Source organism: Hippoglossus hippoglossus, chromosome 24, assembly GCF_009819705.1.
Source record: "Hippoglossus hippoglossus isolate fHipHip1 chromosome 24, fHipHip1.pri, whole genome shotgun sequence".
NCBI lineage: Eukaryota > Metazoa > Chordata > Actinopteri > Pleuronectiformes > Pleuronectidae > Hippoglossus > Hippoglossus hippoglossus.
In genome coordinates, this window is record NC_047174.1 from 14,875,409 (window position 1) to 14,891,022 (window position 15,614).

General features: G+C 43.6%; 2 protein-coding genes across 10 annotated transcripts in view; one reads left to right on the forward strand and one right to left on the reverse strand.

Moving 5' to 3' along the window:
• The window catches only part of bcl11bb (BAF chromatin remodeling complex subunit BCL11B b), a 31,868-nt gene extending 30,251 nt beyond the window's left edge, over positions 1–1,617 (reverse strand). For 4 of the 7 annotated variants that reach the window (XM_034580093.1, XM_034580092.1, XM_034580089.1 and 1 more), the window contains exons 1-2: positions 1,201–1,616; positions 731–1,049 (exon numbers count right to left, since the gene is read on the reverse strand). In XM_034580093.1, coding sequence (XP_034435984.1) covers positions 731–794 — 64 coding nt within the window. In that variant the 5' untranslated portion in view covers positions 795–1,049; positions 1,201–1,616. Of the gene's footprint in view, positions 1–730 lie in introns of all 7 variants that reach the window. The other 3 variants (XM_034580094.1, XM_034580088.1, XM_034580090.1) reach the window with 2 other exon arrangements.
• Positions 1,232–15,138, forward strand: ccnk (cyclin K). Of its 3 annotated transcripts, none has more exons than XM_034580097.1 (11): positions 1,232–1,253; positions 8,636–8,874; positions 9,240–9,321; positions 9,416–9,547; positions 9,877–9,982; positions 10,081–10,138; positions 10,672–10,841; positions 10,944–11,152; positions 11,290–11,320; positions 11,542–11,613; positions 13,581–15,138. In XM_034580097.1, the coding sequence occupies exons 2-11, from the start codon at positions 8,681–8,683 to the stop codon at positions 14,120–14,122; spliced, it is 1,596 nt and encodes a 531-aa protein (XP_034435988.1). In that variant the 5' UTR covers positions 1,232–1,253; positions 8,636–8,680; the 3' UTR covers positions 14,123–15,138. The 3 variants fall into 3 exon arrangements, with proteins under 3 accessions (XP_034435988.1, XP_034435986.1, XP_034435987.1); XM_034580095.1 differs by lacking the exon at positions 1,232–1,253 and adding an exon at positions 7,175–7,311; XM_034580096.1 differs by lacking the exon at positions 1,232–1,253 and adding an exon at positions 7,175–7,311 and having other exon boundaries at positions 8,639–8,874.
• The last annotated feature ends 476 nt before the right edge of the window (positions 15,139–15,614 follow it).

Below are 15,614 nucleotides of genomic sequence, written 5' to 3' on the forward strand. Positions count from 1 at the left end.
TGTGTGTGTGTGTGTGTGCGTGCGTGCGTGCGTGTGTGTGCGTGTGCGTGCGTGTGTGTGTGAGTGTGTAAAAAATAGAGATACAATTAAAAATTGAGGTACAAGTTTGTGCAAAACTCACCAAACAACTGTGGCCTTATTTGAAATTGTATTAACAAAGTGAACACAAATATAAACAAAGTGCCACATGTTGCAATATGCTGGGGAAAAAAATTAAATTGTGTTGTGGTGGTTTACAAACTCATACACAGGCCACGCAATAGTGCGTGCACACGCAATCACACACTCACACACACTTTGTCAGACAGTCCCAGTGTATCTGTCATTAGATCATCTCTCGTAGTAAAAGTCATGTGAAGCTGCAAAGGGCACATTTGAAATATTGGCCTCCGGAATCCTTTTAATAAAATTGTAAAGTTTAAAACCATTATTAATCCACGTAATTACTCTAATCCAGACTAAAAGTGTGTTCAAAAGAACGGTATGGTGTTGTGTTTTTCACTTTATCACATTGTGAATTAATTCCCACAAATCAGATAAATTGTGCGTAATTTACTTGTTTGTTTGGCTCATTTTTTTAAATCCTAATGCATGTGCACTATTAAGGTCTTTCCCCCCTACAAATACTTTTATTCTTTGCTGAAAATCAATTTATACTTAAATACAAATTTAAAATAATTTTACAAGTAAAGTCAACGAGAGGCGACGGCGAAGAGAGAGTTAAACTCACCTTGTACTGTCTCCCTGTGCGTCAACGATAAGTGCTGCGGGTTCACCTGCTTGCGGCGGGACATTGCCCCGGCATTTACTCTGGCATCGCCCGGTGAACGGCACTTGGAGTCGGCTTGCACCGTGGTGTCGGTCTGCTCCGGAACGCAGGAGACCAACTTTCCCCTCCTTTGCCTAAATCCCTCCGCTATTCACAGTCTTCGAGCCGCAGCTTCTGATGCGCCCTGCGGGAGGTGAAGGGGTCGGAGCGGAGCGCAATTTATAGATGGAAGACCAGTTTGTCCACAAATGTCCGACCGCGTCTTCGCAGGACTCAACACCTGGATTGAGGAAGCCAAAGTGCAAGTGTTTTAGGAAGCAGTCGGCTTTAAGTGGCCGATGGGCTGATATGTGCGCAGGTAGGTAATATTTTGCAATGAGCTTTTTTTTTGTTTCAGACAAAAAAAGACAGAAAAATCCTGGACTGCCCACCTCTGCAGCGACCGTGGTGACAGATGAAGTACGGCGCACTCCACCGGCGATAGGTATTGGCTCTTATTTGTTTCCTGTCCCCTTTTTTTTCTTAATTCTAATAGTATGATTATATCATCTGGGGTCAAGCGGCTGCTGATTATTGTAGGGTTCCCTACAGTCCTTCGATTTCAGCAGTGGTGCGCTAAAATGACCCTTTGGCACTGACTCCTCCTGCGCGTTTTGGCATCAGTGCGCGGAGCGGCAACTCTTGGCTCTGGTGGCAGTAGCCTCGCTGATTGAAAGAGGGAGGGAGGGAGAGAGAGAGAAGAGAGAGAGAGAGAGTGAGCAGGCGGGCAGACAAGACACCTCCTCCTCTTTCTCGACCAACAAGCAGAGGTCCAATGTTTCCCAGCGCCCAACAGTGTCGAGGCTACTTCTTGTTGACTCGCGCGACGAGAGAGGCGCTGTTTGGGAGGAATCTATACGCAGCCTGTGTGTGTGTGTGTGTGGGTGTGTGTGTGAGAGAGATCGGGGGTTGTCTCCACTGGAGCGGGGCTGGGTTCCAAGTTCAAGTGCGAGTCCGAGGCGTTTGCGCGTCAGCCACCGCAGACATGCGAGGGCGCGGGACAGCGGCGCGCGGACACCAGAGAAGAGGGGAAGTTGGCTCGTGTGTGGGCCACGCAAAAAGTAAAGACCTGATCATAGTGTCTGTCTGCCCTTTGAAGTAGTGTGAAGTTATAGCACCCACACAATTATCTCCACCTGAGCTCTAATGGCCATTCTATCCAAAAATGCATGATGTCAAATTATCAGGATTTCCCTTTAGCACGTTACATTTCCCCCCCACTTGCTTTGATCGGGTTTACAACTTCCCTCTGTTCACTCTATGCCAGCTGTAATTTTGTGGCCATGTCATTAGGAAATCGTTTTAAAATGACAAATCCCAACCACTCACTTTTCCCGAGATCAGCCCAAATAAACGGTTGAATTTAGATAGTCCACGTTATTGTGGCATCCTCTGCTTTGTAAATGACCAAAGAACACTACTAAACACTACAGCACATGAATGATATAAATGCAAAACACACCTCTTTCTTTCCACACTGGATCAGAGGAGGGGAAACCAGCATGCTGCATCTTTGTTGTTTGGATAATTTAAACATGTTGTGAGGCAACAGTACCCTCTGTTGGCACAGTCTGGAGACATTACAAACCTGTTCAGGGGGCAAAGCCTTAACACGGCGTTGCTACTTCACTCTTATTTTTAGAGCGAAGCCTCTGTTCAGAATCGGAGAGAGGGTCCTTGAAGAGCAGATCAGGTTCACTCAGTGGCAATTAATGGCACTAATGGGCAATCATTCGGCACATAATTCACTGTATTCCTCCAGATCAGTGTATGCTCAGATAAGGGTTTTGTGTGGGGCTGCAGCTCGGCTGAGAACGTCCTCAAGGTTCCATTTTTAACCGTGCAGTACAATTCAAAAGTGTGCTGTAATTTTGGCCGAAATGCATTGTTGAATAAAAACAAACGGCTAATACCAGCATTTAAAGTTGACACTATTTCCTGGCGGATCGGCGGAGAAGTGTGCAGTTAAAGCAATACATTTTATAGTCGGCCATTAATAAATCATGGTGGGCAATTTTAAGAGCATTAGAAGTTTGATTGCTTCAGGGCAGGCCTAGGGGACTTTCAGGACAGTAATTATTTATATAAATGAAATGTCATCTCAGCTCTGGCTCAAGTAGACATAACCTCAGCAGACTCCACATGGAAACACTACAGCACAACAGCTATCTTTCACAGAGAGGCCGCGCGTGTTGTCAAGCATATTGCTTTGACTGGAGCGCATAAATTTGGTATGTGATATTACATGAAATGTCTTCTTCCTCGCATCAGGCCAAGAGAGCAACAGCAGTCTTGGACACATTGGATGCTGAAGGAAAACATTATTCCGAGTCCACACACACACACACACACACACACACACACTCTTGCCATCCCTTCTGGCTGCAAGCAGCTCCTTGATCCTTACCCATGGGTTTCTCAATAATACATCAATGTCTCCATTATAGCTTGTATCTGCTGGCTCTGGGCAAAGGCAGTTTAAGCTGGGTTGCACAGGGCCAACATACCACAAATACCCTGCTTGTGGACACAGGAAAGGTTTTAAGTCCAAAGTGTTGCCTCTGAGGAGACATGCATCTCGCGTGGTAAGTGCCACCGCTGAATGCCAAATACCTGAACACACCGCAGGGCAGTTGCCTACACCAGAGAGGAGGATACGCGGAATTGAAAGCTTTGTCCAAGTAACAAGGGACACTGTGTTTACAGTTCGGCTCTTTTACCAAAAATGACCCTGGATTTTAATGAGATTCCAGACACTTATAATTTATGTTAAAACACAGAAATTAGCCCAAGGACCAGGTTGAACTCTTGCACATCACTGGACAATAGTACACGCCATTTAACTGGCTCAGATTCTGGGTCACAACCTTCATCACATCCTTTTATCTTCCATTTTTCATGTCTCTCCCCTCTGTTTACCCTCTGAAGAATACCAAAATAACATTAATATCTTAAAATAGCCTGACATATATGAACGACAACTGCACATAATACAATTTTTAAGAGCTTAAAGAGAATTAAAAGTGTACTCTGGGGTCAAGTGTACGAACGGGTCAGAGCAGCCATTTCTGATGTGTTTAACCACAATGTGACAGGACTGACATAAACAATGAAAGGTCCACTCTAGGACAGCTCATGGTAATATGAATATTGCTCTGGGATTTGCTTATAGTTGGTGCTTCATTATGCAATGTTTAATATTAATAAAGAAAGTACAAGTATATATTATTCATAAGCTGATTTACTGCGGCTGCTGTGTGTGTGTGTGTGTGTGTGTGTGTGTGTGTGTGTGTGTGTGTGTGTGTGTGTGTGTGTGTGTGTGTGTGTGTGTGCACTTGGACTTGAGTGACAGATTGAGATGCTCCCTTGCTACGGGCAATACAACCAGACAAGGCTCTTACTTTTCTACAGGACACATCCCGACAATTTCTACCACAGTTAAGAGGATTTGTCCGAGCACGGCTGAATGTATAATACATGCAGATGCCAAATTTTAATTTGGACCAAGTAAATGATTCAATGCCGTTTTTTTTTCTCGGAAGTGAGGCCGGTGGGGGGAACGGAGAGAGCACAAGATGTTAAATGTAGTCTGCACTTACACTGCAACATTTAAAGCAGGGCAGTAGTGATAATAGCCATTGGGTGGGGACACGTTTAAATAAGGTAAAATTGTCCCCCCCCAAAAAAACTGAATTGTAAACTGGACAATGAATAATAATAATAAAACTGTTAAGCTATGACAACAAGCAAAAAAGCACCGCCGTCCGAAATATTCACTACGGTGTCGTGCAGCTCATGTACTGTTTCTGGCAGCTCTGCATGCGGTTTGTCCAATATCCCTTTTCCACCAACGCGAACCAGGTTCCAGTTCCGTGCTGGTGCTAGTGCTGGTTCACAGTTGCTTTTCCACAGGCCAGTGCCGTTCAAAGAGCCACGTCATGACGTCACTGTATACGTCTGTATATGGCTCCGCTCTCCCGGCTAATGCTAGCACTAACTTTAAGCACAACAACAAAAATAGCGGCGGATACATCGTATTTTAATGAGTGGTGCTTGTGGCTTTGCTTTTCTGTTTTCGAGCATACACATAAACATGTTTTTATTACCAAGCACACATTAGACTTACAATAGAGTATTACTATGTATAAAATACATACAAATTTATCTTGTGTGTTGATAAAGAGTTGTGAGATTTTGGTCCCCCCCAATGTTCACTTCATGACTACAGCCTTGATTTAAAGCACTCAAATACAATGGGTTTTATCATGTGTTTTTGGTCATATCAATATATTTCTTATTTACCTTAAAATCATCAATCATTGAATCTCACTTTCTTTCTTTTGTTGTATTTCTCTGCAAAAACTTCTTCTGCAGTAGATTTTCTGCTTTTTACAGCTCTAGCCTTCAGGTATGTAAATGATATCAGTGGTTTAGAGTTGATGAGTGGTGAAAAACATCTAATTATTTCCATGCAGCCATTGTAAAATTGTATTGGTCACAGATAGCTGCAACATGCCACCTGTTGGCTAGAGAGCAAAACACGTTTTTGTGGATCGTGATCGTGGACCCTGGATCGTGGTGGCAGCTTATCGTGGATTATGATTACAACTATATTGCTTAGATATACAATATGCCTGCCCACATATACTACCACTATTGGCAATATCATTTTCATTACAATTGTCATTCCTGCTCCCTTCATCATCTTCTATTTCTTTTCTCATGAATGCTGTAAATATTGTCATTTTGTTGATGTGCTCTGTTACAGGCAGATTCTATTTCATTTCTGTCCGTCCTGGGAGATCCCTCACGTGTGGCTCTCTCTGAGGGAAAGATCCCCTGTATATATTGTTTTTTTCCCCCCAGTTTTTCCTCTCTCTCTTGTTGAAGGTTAATGACACAGGATGCACCTTATTAAGCCCTAAGAGACAAATTGTGGTTTGTGAATATGGGCTGCCGGCTATACAAATAAAATTCGATAAGAATGATTTATTGATTTGGGTTTTGTGGGATTCCCTTTTTACTTCAGTCATCAATCAATCAATAACATTTTATTTGTATAGCCCATATTCACAAATCACAATTTGTCTCGTAGGGCTTAACAAGGTGTGACATCCTCTGTTCTTAACCCTCAACAAGTCAGGAAAAACTACCCAAAAACCTTTTAACAGGGGAAAAAGAACGTAGAAACCTGCCACCTCGACCATGGTCCACCACCACTATCAGATGCCAACACGATATAGGATCCGCCATTACGATCACGATCTCTAATTTTCGATCCACTATCATAATCCACGATGTGGCCGCAGCCGCGTCCCTGGATCTGCGAACGATAAGGCATAGGGACTCCGGGGAAGAGGTCAAGTCAGTAACATGTATTGATGAGAGATTCATTTCTTTGATATGATAAGGGGGGAAAAGAAGAAAGAGAAGCTGGAAAGAGAAGCTCCATGTGTCATGTGTCCCCCGACATTCTAGACCTATAGCAGCATAACTTAGAGCAGGTCTAAGATAAGCCTGGTCCAGCTCTAACTATAAGCTTTATCATAGAGGAAGGTTTTAGGCCTACTCCTAAATGTAGAAAGGGTGTGTGCCTCCCGAACTGAAACTGGGAGACGATTCCACAGGAGAGGAGCTTGAAAGCTGAAAGCTCTACGCTTCTTTGAGAGACTTTAGGGATAACAAGTAAGCCTGGATTCTGGGAGCGCAGTGCTCTAGTGGGGTGATATGGTACTATGAGCTCTTTAATGGTGCCATATTATTAAGGGATTTAAAAGGGAGAATTTTAAATTCTATTCTAGATTTTCTTACAAATGATTTTTGTAGACAAAAAACAACAACTCGAAAGCATGATATCATTTTAGTCTCATTCACATCTGTTAAATAAGCTCTTTCCACTACAGGATTCAAATTAGAGGTGTTTGATTTATATGTTTAAAAGTTGTTTACACTCTATCCTGTGTGTAAATATTATACGTGTTTGATTGCTTTCTTTTCATTTGCATTTTTAAAACCTCTTCGAAAGCTTGTTTTTTGTCATTTTTTTTTGCAAGTGAAGCCTCTTGTTTTCAAGTATGTGGTCAAATCATAAACTGCAAAACCCAGTCCTGCCTGTGCGAGTCCACTCGTAATTATTTGTCTCCCCTTAGTGGATGTTATTGGAACCAACATATTTCCCTCATATTAAAAATAAATGCTGTTGTTATTATTCCTTCTGCTGGGATTTCACAAGGCCAGATATTTAAATAGTAATAAACAGTAATCAAAGCACGAGCAAAATTCATTCAGCAGAGGAAAAGAAAAACTCAAATCTAACCGAGGCACACGCGTGCCAGATATCTTGCGTCGTGACGTCATCCTCTGACGCGCTGCACTATGGCGATGCCCTTGTTACAATGGGGACTGTTGTGGATCACTCGTTTCCCGACTTATCGTGAATAACTGCGGATCTGCTCGTTCGGTTGTGTTCAGGGTGATTTCTCCACTACGGCTACATGTTAAAGGTAAGAGTGGTGTTCGGCTGCGGGCGGACGGACCCGATCAGGCCGAAATCGAACTACTTCTGACAGGTTGCGGGGCTCCGAGCCTCAGCGGTGATGGCACCTCGAGTCAGTTTAGCTAGCCGAGGTTAGCTTAGCTGCTAGCGGCGGCCGGCGAACACACTCCGACCGCCTTTACATGGAAGGTTCCATTTGTTTTAAGATGCTGCTGTGTTCAAGCGACATCACCGGACGTAGCTTACATATTGTGTTCCACACACGGTTGGTAATTAAGCCCCAGGAAGCTAACGTTAGCGAGTGCTAGCGCCAAGCTAACACCCACTAATGTTTCCTCGCAATTAGCATAACGAAAAAGTTAGCTTCGTTAAGCTAATTGCGAGGAGGGGCGTCTTCGTCATCCACGTTAATCTCTTCGTTTAGTTTCAGGAGTGGTTGCTGTGCTGTTGTTGCAGCTACAGGGTTAATGTCAGGTGTAGTTTACCCATGAATGAATGGAGAGAAGGTGCAGGGACACACTGTCTTTTCTCTGTGCTGCTCCTGGTTGTTGGCTTCTTACCGTTGGAGCTGTTAGCTCGCTGTCATGTGCAGAAAGAAACAAGTTATCAACGCAATGACGTACTTGGTGCCGAGGTAAATGAATATAATTCATACTGATCTCTGTCTTCCTTATTTCACACTGTGTGGATTAGAGGAAAGTAGCTACATCCTGCTGTTGACTGAGTACAATGACTTAAAGTGGCCTAAATTGTTAAAAAAGTAAAAGCAAATTATGAAAATATACTCTTAATATACATTAATGTTACACAGAGTTGCCTAATATGGCTTAAATTCATTAAAAGTTAAAGCAAACTTTGAGGATACATCCCCTGATGTTTCACAGAGTTGATGTGAGCCACTTGATACTATGGTAGAACATCACTGTTACTCAATGAGTGGATTTATATATACCAAGACAATAATTACAAATACAAACTGTAAGCAAGCGTATAAAATGGTATATAAAAAAGCACTCCTCTCGTCTTGATGACCACTCAAAGCTATCTTAAGTAGAGTTTGTGCCATTCACACATTCATACCGTGCATCTGTGTGCAGCACTTTCTTTATCACACACTGTCGACACAGCATTCTTCTTTCCGGCACCGTCTTCGTAGAGATCAGCTTCCCCCCCCCCCCAACAACATCACTGCCACTCTGTATCAGTTAGGTCCCTCAACCTGCCGACCCAGCACACAACAGCAAACAGGATAGCATTAACACCTGCACTTGCTACCAATGCTTCTGGGTAGTAATGGCCATGACTAAACCTTTTTTTTGCCATCTTCTCAGCAGTCGAGTGCAGCAGGTCCATCCAACGTTGCCTCCCCTAAGCCAATGAAGGAATCGAGAGAGAACTTCTCAATGACTGGCCAAACGATTCTGGACCACATCAAACCATGCTGGTACTGGGACAAGAAGGATTTGGCCCACACCCCATCTCAGTCCGAGGGCCTGGACTCGGCCACGGAAGCTCGATATCGGCGAGAAGGAGCCCGCTTCATATTTGACGTGGGAACACGACTTGGCCTGTATCCTTGATTGATTTATTGATCGATTTGGAATACTGTGTAGGTCAAGTTGAGGTGAAGTGCTACATGGCTTGGTTTATTCCTGATCAAAATACAGTCAATATAAACCCAACTATTCAAATTATGAAGGAATTATACAACCAATATACAGTATTTAGGTATGTTCACTTCACTCTTTTACAGGAGTTATTTACATTCACTGGAATAGATGGAAAAGACCTGCATATGAATAGTTAACAGGAAGTATAGCTGAGTTAGTATGGAGTGATCATAGCAGCACAATCATAATGAAACACCTTTTTATGTCAGGTTCAGATGTGCAAATAACTGTCAATGGTCTCTGATATGTCCTTGACTGTTACCAGACACTATGACACACTGGCAACTGGGATCATATATTTCCACCGCTTCTACATGTTTCACTCCTTCAAGCAGTTCCCTAGATATGTAAGTTCAATTCATTTTTTTACTTGTTATTTTTCACATTCCTGGAAGTATGAATAAATGAGTGGGATTAATGTTGCCATTTGCGTCTCGACAGGTGACAGGTGGTTGCTGTCTCTTCCTGGCGGGGAAAGTGGAGGAGACACCGAAGAAGTGCAAAGACATAATTAAAACCGCCCGCAGCTTACTGAATGATGTGCAGTTTGCTCAGTTTGGAGACGACCCGAAGGTGCGGCTCCTCTTATGTTCACTCTGTTGTCTTGAGACTGTCTCTGTTAACACTGGGCGCTATGAGTGCAAAAGGACGTTGTACTGTACCTTTCTAATTGAGTCAGGGAATTGGTTCTGGTCATGGAGTTCAGAAAAGACGTTAATAGTCTTAACCAGCATTATAGATCCCTGCCATAATATCATGAAGACCTAGAAAGAGAAAAGTAAACATGTCTAGACATTGCTGTTAATCTGCTTAAATGAGCAACCATACGATAATCTCATGTTGTAGGATTCTGTCTCCACTCATGACGTTTAAAGTCATGAACATGTGTGTTTCTTCAACAGGAAGAGGTGATGGTTTTGGAGAGAATCTTGCTCCAGACTATCAAATTTGACCTGCAGGTGGAGCACCCCTACATGTTCCTGCTGCGCTATGTCAAGCAGCTCAAAGGTGAGTTGGATTAAGTATTGCATCAGATCCACAAAGAGTCTTGTACATTATTATGCAACGAAACAAGTAAAACATTTTGTTTTTCCTTCTTGTTATAGGGGAAAAGAATAAAGTGTGCAAGGTGCTGCAAATGGCATGGACGTTTGTCAATGACAGGTGAGCAGCCGGACTTTCTCCCACTGTCACTCTGTCATAGGTGACTCTGTCAGTGGTGTCATGCGTTTGATTCACTTAATGTCTTAAACTCTTATCACCTAACCTGTCCAATGGAAGTACTTACTTAACGATCTGAGGCCTGTAGAATTCATTCGTTTGTAAAGCACCAAATCAACATGCATATCTCAAGGCACGGGGTAAGGTTAAGACCCTTACCCCCTTTTATTAAATTATTAAATGCATTGATGACAAGGTAAATAAGTGAAACAGGCTTTACAACCTGGGAAATGTTTATTTGTAAAGAATGTAGTGTATAGGGCATCAGAGTGCCAAGTGGTTCAAGATGCATACCACATTACAGTAATATCTGCAACGTCTGTTTGAATCTGGCCAAGGAGATTTATTGCCTGTTAACACCTTTACTCTCTCACCCACATTTCCTGACATTGTCTCTGTTGTGCACTGGCAAACAAACACTGACAAGCAATTGGTAAAAAATAGGTTCTAAATAGTTTTGCCTGTGTCCCCTCCAGCTTGTGCACCATGCTGTCTCTGCAGTGGGAGCCAGAGATTATCGCGGTTGCCGTCATGTACCTGGCTGGCCGCCTCTGCAAGTTCGACATCCAGGAGTGGACCGCCAAGCAGTCGTCACGCAGCTGGTGGGAGCAGTTTGTCCAGGACGTCCCAGTCGGGCTGCTTGAAGGTGCTTATCACAAATCTACTATGCTTTGTGCCTTTCCTTTTGATAATTGTCCAACCTCCTTACTGACTTGTCTTAACAAAAAACCTCTCTGTCTGTGTCCAGACATTTGCCACCAGATCCTGGACCTGTACTCGCAGGGCAACAAGCCCATCCCTCAGCAGATGCAGGAGAAGGAGCGGCCGCCTATTCCTCCAATCCCTGCTCCTCCTGCCCCACTAGGACCACCCCCAGTTGCCAACCCTCCTCCCCCACCCCCAAAGAAGACATCCCCTCAGGGTGGCAGCCCTGCACGCCAGCTCAAACGCTCACATGTGAATATACACTTAAATAACATTGCTGATGGCTTAACATATATTTTCATCTTACAGTTAGTGCATGTATTTAAAATGATTCATATATCAACACTTAGCTTACCTCAAAGGGACTCATTCACGTTTCTTTGTTTCAGACGTCCCCCAAAGATGAACCAAAGGCTCCAGGTAACATTCCTATTTAAATCCATACAGGAAGAATTAATTCCATTTGGGTTTATAAGTAGTTGAGATCTTAACAATGTTGAAATACCTCCCAGAAAAGTTAGCTAATTAACATGAGATTTTTTTGGTAGGATTTTATGAATATTCGTGCCTACAGCAAAGTGCCCTCCCTATTTAAAAGAAAAAGCTTTTGCATCTTATTAACTGTTTTTTTTATTTTGCAGAACAAATCGGGTCGAAGATCCCTAGACTGGAGAGCCCGATGCCCCCTCTGCCAACGTCGCAGCCTCCCTCAGGTAAATGTTTGTCATCTACCATCTACCAATTTGCAAAGATGTTGCTATGCTTTAGATTTTGGCTACATCCATACTATTATGTTTTCATTTGAAAACGCATCCTCTCTGCTTCTAATGCACTTGGCGTCCACACTACTACAGTTATAGAGCTGCTAAAACAGAGAAGTTCAGAAACACTGTTGGCTCTGTTTTTGTTCGAAAAGTCCAGGGGTCTCATTTATCACCGTTGCGTACGCACTAAACGGGACCTGAAACATGCGTACGCCACTTCTCACACAAACGTTGGGATTTATAAAAACAAACTTGACGTGAAAATTTGCGTATTTCCACGCAAACTCTGACCCATGCGTACGAACGTTTTGGAGACGGGAAAGTGGCGACGCAGACGTGAGGTGGTGAACTGAAGCAGATTATTGATCCACTTCCTCATTTACATTAAAACCAACAGCTTAGTTTTGCTCGCGCGACATATCTGTTCCACACGAACCTTTTCATTAAAAAATATATAAAACAACTTACAGCAAATTACGTTCAGATTCCATTTAACAGCGGAGTTACAGAGCCGAGTCATTAATAGGTTTTAATAATATCTTCTAACACTGTGCGTGTATCATCAGTTCACTGCAGTGAACGGGACTGAGCCATCAGGCGCACAGAGGCACAGAGCGACCTGGAGATCACTTACAAGAAATGAAGAAACTTTCCAAATAATATCCCAGAGTGGAGGTGAGGATCCACTGATGTGAGAGAATCGGTCCGATGCTCTAAATAAATAAATACTGTTGTGACACTGGTGCGTGATTCTGCGTGATGTGTGCATGCGAATGGAAGAATGAGGAAGATGAGGGTTCAGCGATGCTTTGCATTGACCATTTATGGTTGAAAGTGGGCGTGTGGAGGTCGGATTTGGAGGCAGATCCACGTACGAACGTTTCCAGGTGGACTGTGATTTATAAAGCGAACATTGCGTTCAGGTGTGCGTGCGCACGGTTTTATAAATCGGAATTTCCTTTGGCGTACGCCATTTCCGGCTTTTGGGCGTACGTACACTTTTAGTATGAATCCTACGCAATGTTTGATAAATGAGACCCCAGGGCTGTGTTTTCATCTGGACGGGCAGAAACGGGGATCTTTGGGAACTATGATTGGACAATCACAACCCTGTGCTAAATGGGTCTTTTGGGTCATGATGTAGCCTTCGCTGATTCAGGCTCCTATCACATGACGACCCCGACCCCCCCCAGAGGAAAACAAACCAGCATTAACCTCGGCCACTACCAGTGTAGAAGGCAACATGGATACGGCAAGTGTTGCTGACCCTGTTGTCTTTGCTAACAGCTGTTGTGCAGTTAAACTCTGTATTTTACAATGATTACAACTGCTTAGATGTGTAGGAGGTGAGCTGTTATTCAAGCATGTGTGCGGTAGAGGTCAAGTGATGTGTATTTAGATGAGTTAGAATTGACGGGGATTAAACTGATGCTGAGCTAAAGCGCTCGTGTGGACAGAGATCGTCGTCGTATGGATGTAGCTTTAGATTGGGGTAGAGCATCGGTGTGTGCCGGCGTCCTCTCTCCACACCCCGTTGTCCATTTGCCTGTCACCAAATAGGCCGATAATGAGCAGGCAGGACCCCTGCCTGAGACTCAAGCTTGCAAAGCAACCCTAAGTCTTTAGTCCTCTCAGTCTGCGTACATAATCACCAACTCGTCTGGACATAATGTTTCCCAACACACGCATACTCACATACTCCCTAAACTCAGACCAATCTGATTAGTGCTTGAGCCTGATAATGAGACCTCCTATGTGGTAGTTGTGGTCTGGCTGCGTGCTGTTCAGTCTGGGAACAGAAAGGTTATTTGAGCTCATGTTGGACTTAGCAGCCTTGTGATATTTATAGGAACAATAATTAGCACTTTTTTTTTTAACGAGATGTTTTCTCTTTGCTTTTTCCCGCCGCTCACTAGACCGAAAAGCTCCAGCTCCAGCACTTCCCACAGAAGCCGAACCAGGAAGTGAGGCTGCTCCTCCACCCCCGCACGCGCCGCCTCCACACCAGCCCCCTCCGCTGCCCCATCGCCCTCCTCCACCGCCGCCCTCCAACTACATCATGTCCACCACCAGCTCCTACATGTCCGGGGAGGGCTATCAGAACCTGCAGTCCATGATGAAGACGGAGGGCCCCTCCTACGCCCCCATGCCGCCCAGCTATGCTCCCCCAATACCGCCATACCACCAACACGTGTATCCGCCGCCTGCAGCACCACCTCCAGGCCCTCCACCTCCTTCCACCTACCCGCCACCCAGCTTGGCCCCGACCTATCCGCCTCCAGGTTACAATAGCTACCCTCCGCCACCTCCACGCATGCCACCAGGGCACGTACCTCCAGGAATAGGCCTTCCACCTACAGGGTACCCCCCTCCGCCTCCTGTGCCTCCAGGACAGTCACAGGTCCCCCTGCCCCTTCCACCCGGCATGCCCCTGAACCGGGGTGGATGGATGAGATGAGAGTGTGATACGTTTATGAACTGAGACTGGGGAGGAAACGCTCTCTGAGAATAACCGGGAACTGGTGTTATTCTGGTACAAAGGAAAAGAAGCAGTTTCCACCAGGACTCCTGATAAACAGTTTCTAGGGTCGTGATTAAAGTTTTATCAGCAGATAGTCTTAAGAAGAAAAGTGAGGTTTGTTATTGGAACCCGAAGTGGTGCTGCAAGATCGTAGTAAGAATCTTGAAATATTTCAAAGTAAGCGACTTAAGGAGAACCTGGTGTTCCCAATTCCAGGATCTTGTAACAAACACGGTTTACTCATTGTTTCGGTTCTGGGAATGTACCAGGAAATAGTGACACCCTGTTTTTTTCCCCACCGATTTCGCTCTTGTTTTTTAGTTTCGTCAGGCTTGCTCCTTCACTAATCATGGGGAGATGAAACGTACTATTTTTACTTTACCTTTAAATGGATAAAAGGTCGACTTATATTCCCTTCTGTTTTTCTATCACCCTCATCTTGTTTGGTTTTTCCTGAATCTCCAATCCATCCTAGTGTTGCAGAGATAAAACAGTGTAGTAAAACCTTGGTTTTATGGTTAAAAATGCATCGGTTAGATATAAAAACATCAATACGATTGAAGGAGACATGCTGTATATTCAAACATGTCCTTGAATGTACATGCTGTATATTTTTTTGGTCTTGTTACTTGTATTCTGTGGAAACACTGAGGTCGTGTCCGTCGCAAGAAGTTTCTTTGCCTTGTTCATTTTTGTTACTTATTTCCTGTTTCATTATTTTTATTGCAACTACACAACACAAACCCTGTTATCAAACCCAACAACATCTAACACTGGACATTCTAAGGTTTATTTGTACATATCTGATCTTTTCATCCGGACAGATTTGTTTTGAGTTTCTATCCATATGTGCCTTAGTCAGGCCTCTCTTTTTCTCTGTATGCTGCACGCAGCTTTGGTTTTGTGTCTGAGTGGCACTTAAAACAATAAAAACTGGCTTTTCCTACTTTAAACTGGCTTGTATGTTTTCAGTCTATATAAGGGGAAAATGTGGATTGTACAGCAGTGGCTCCCAACCTTTTTTTGCCTGAAATACCCTCACAGCCCTGGCAGATGAATTGCATAACCAACATGTTCTCTGGACAGGATTATATAGTGGATGTTGTTTAACACTATGAATAACAGAGGATAATGACTAAATATTCTTCTATACTGTACATGTATTCACTTTTAGATAGCATTATCTCAAAACATTACTTTCAGGTAATTATATTTTATTATTACTACTTCTCTGCTCACTTGCTATTTATTTTCCATGCACTCTCTTGGAAAATGTGTTACAGCAGTGGTAAAAGTTTCAGGGCCATAGGGTTAATGCGTTTCAAGTTTGATAGGCAGCTGACTACTTACTAACTAACCCTAATGCTAAATTTACTACAACTACTTTTATTTTAATCTGTGACAGAAATAAATTATTTGAAGCAAATCA

Coding starts and splice junctions, on each gene's coding strand:
- ccnk (XM_034580095.1), top strand. Junction 9,983..10,080: donor CTATGTCAAGCAGCTCAAAG/GTGAGTTGGATT, acceptor TTCTTGTTATAG/GGGAAAAGAATAAAGTGTGC. Junction 10,842..10,943: donor CCCAGTCGGGCTGCTTGAAG/GTGCTTATCACA, acceptor GTCTGTGTCCAG/ACATTTGCCACCAGATCCTG.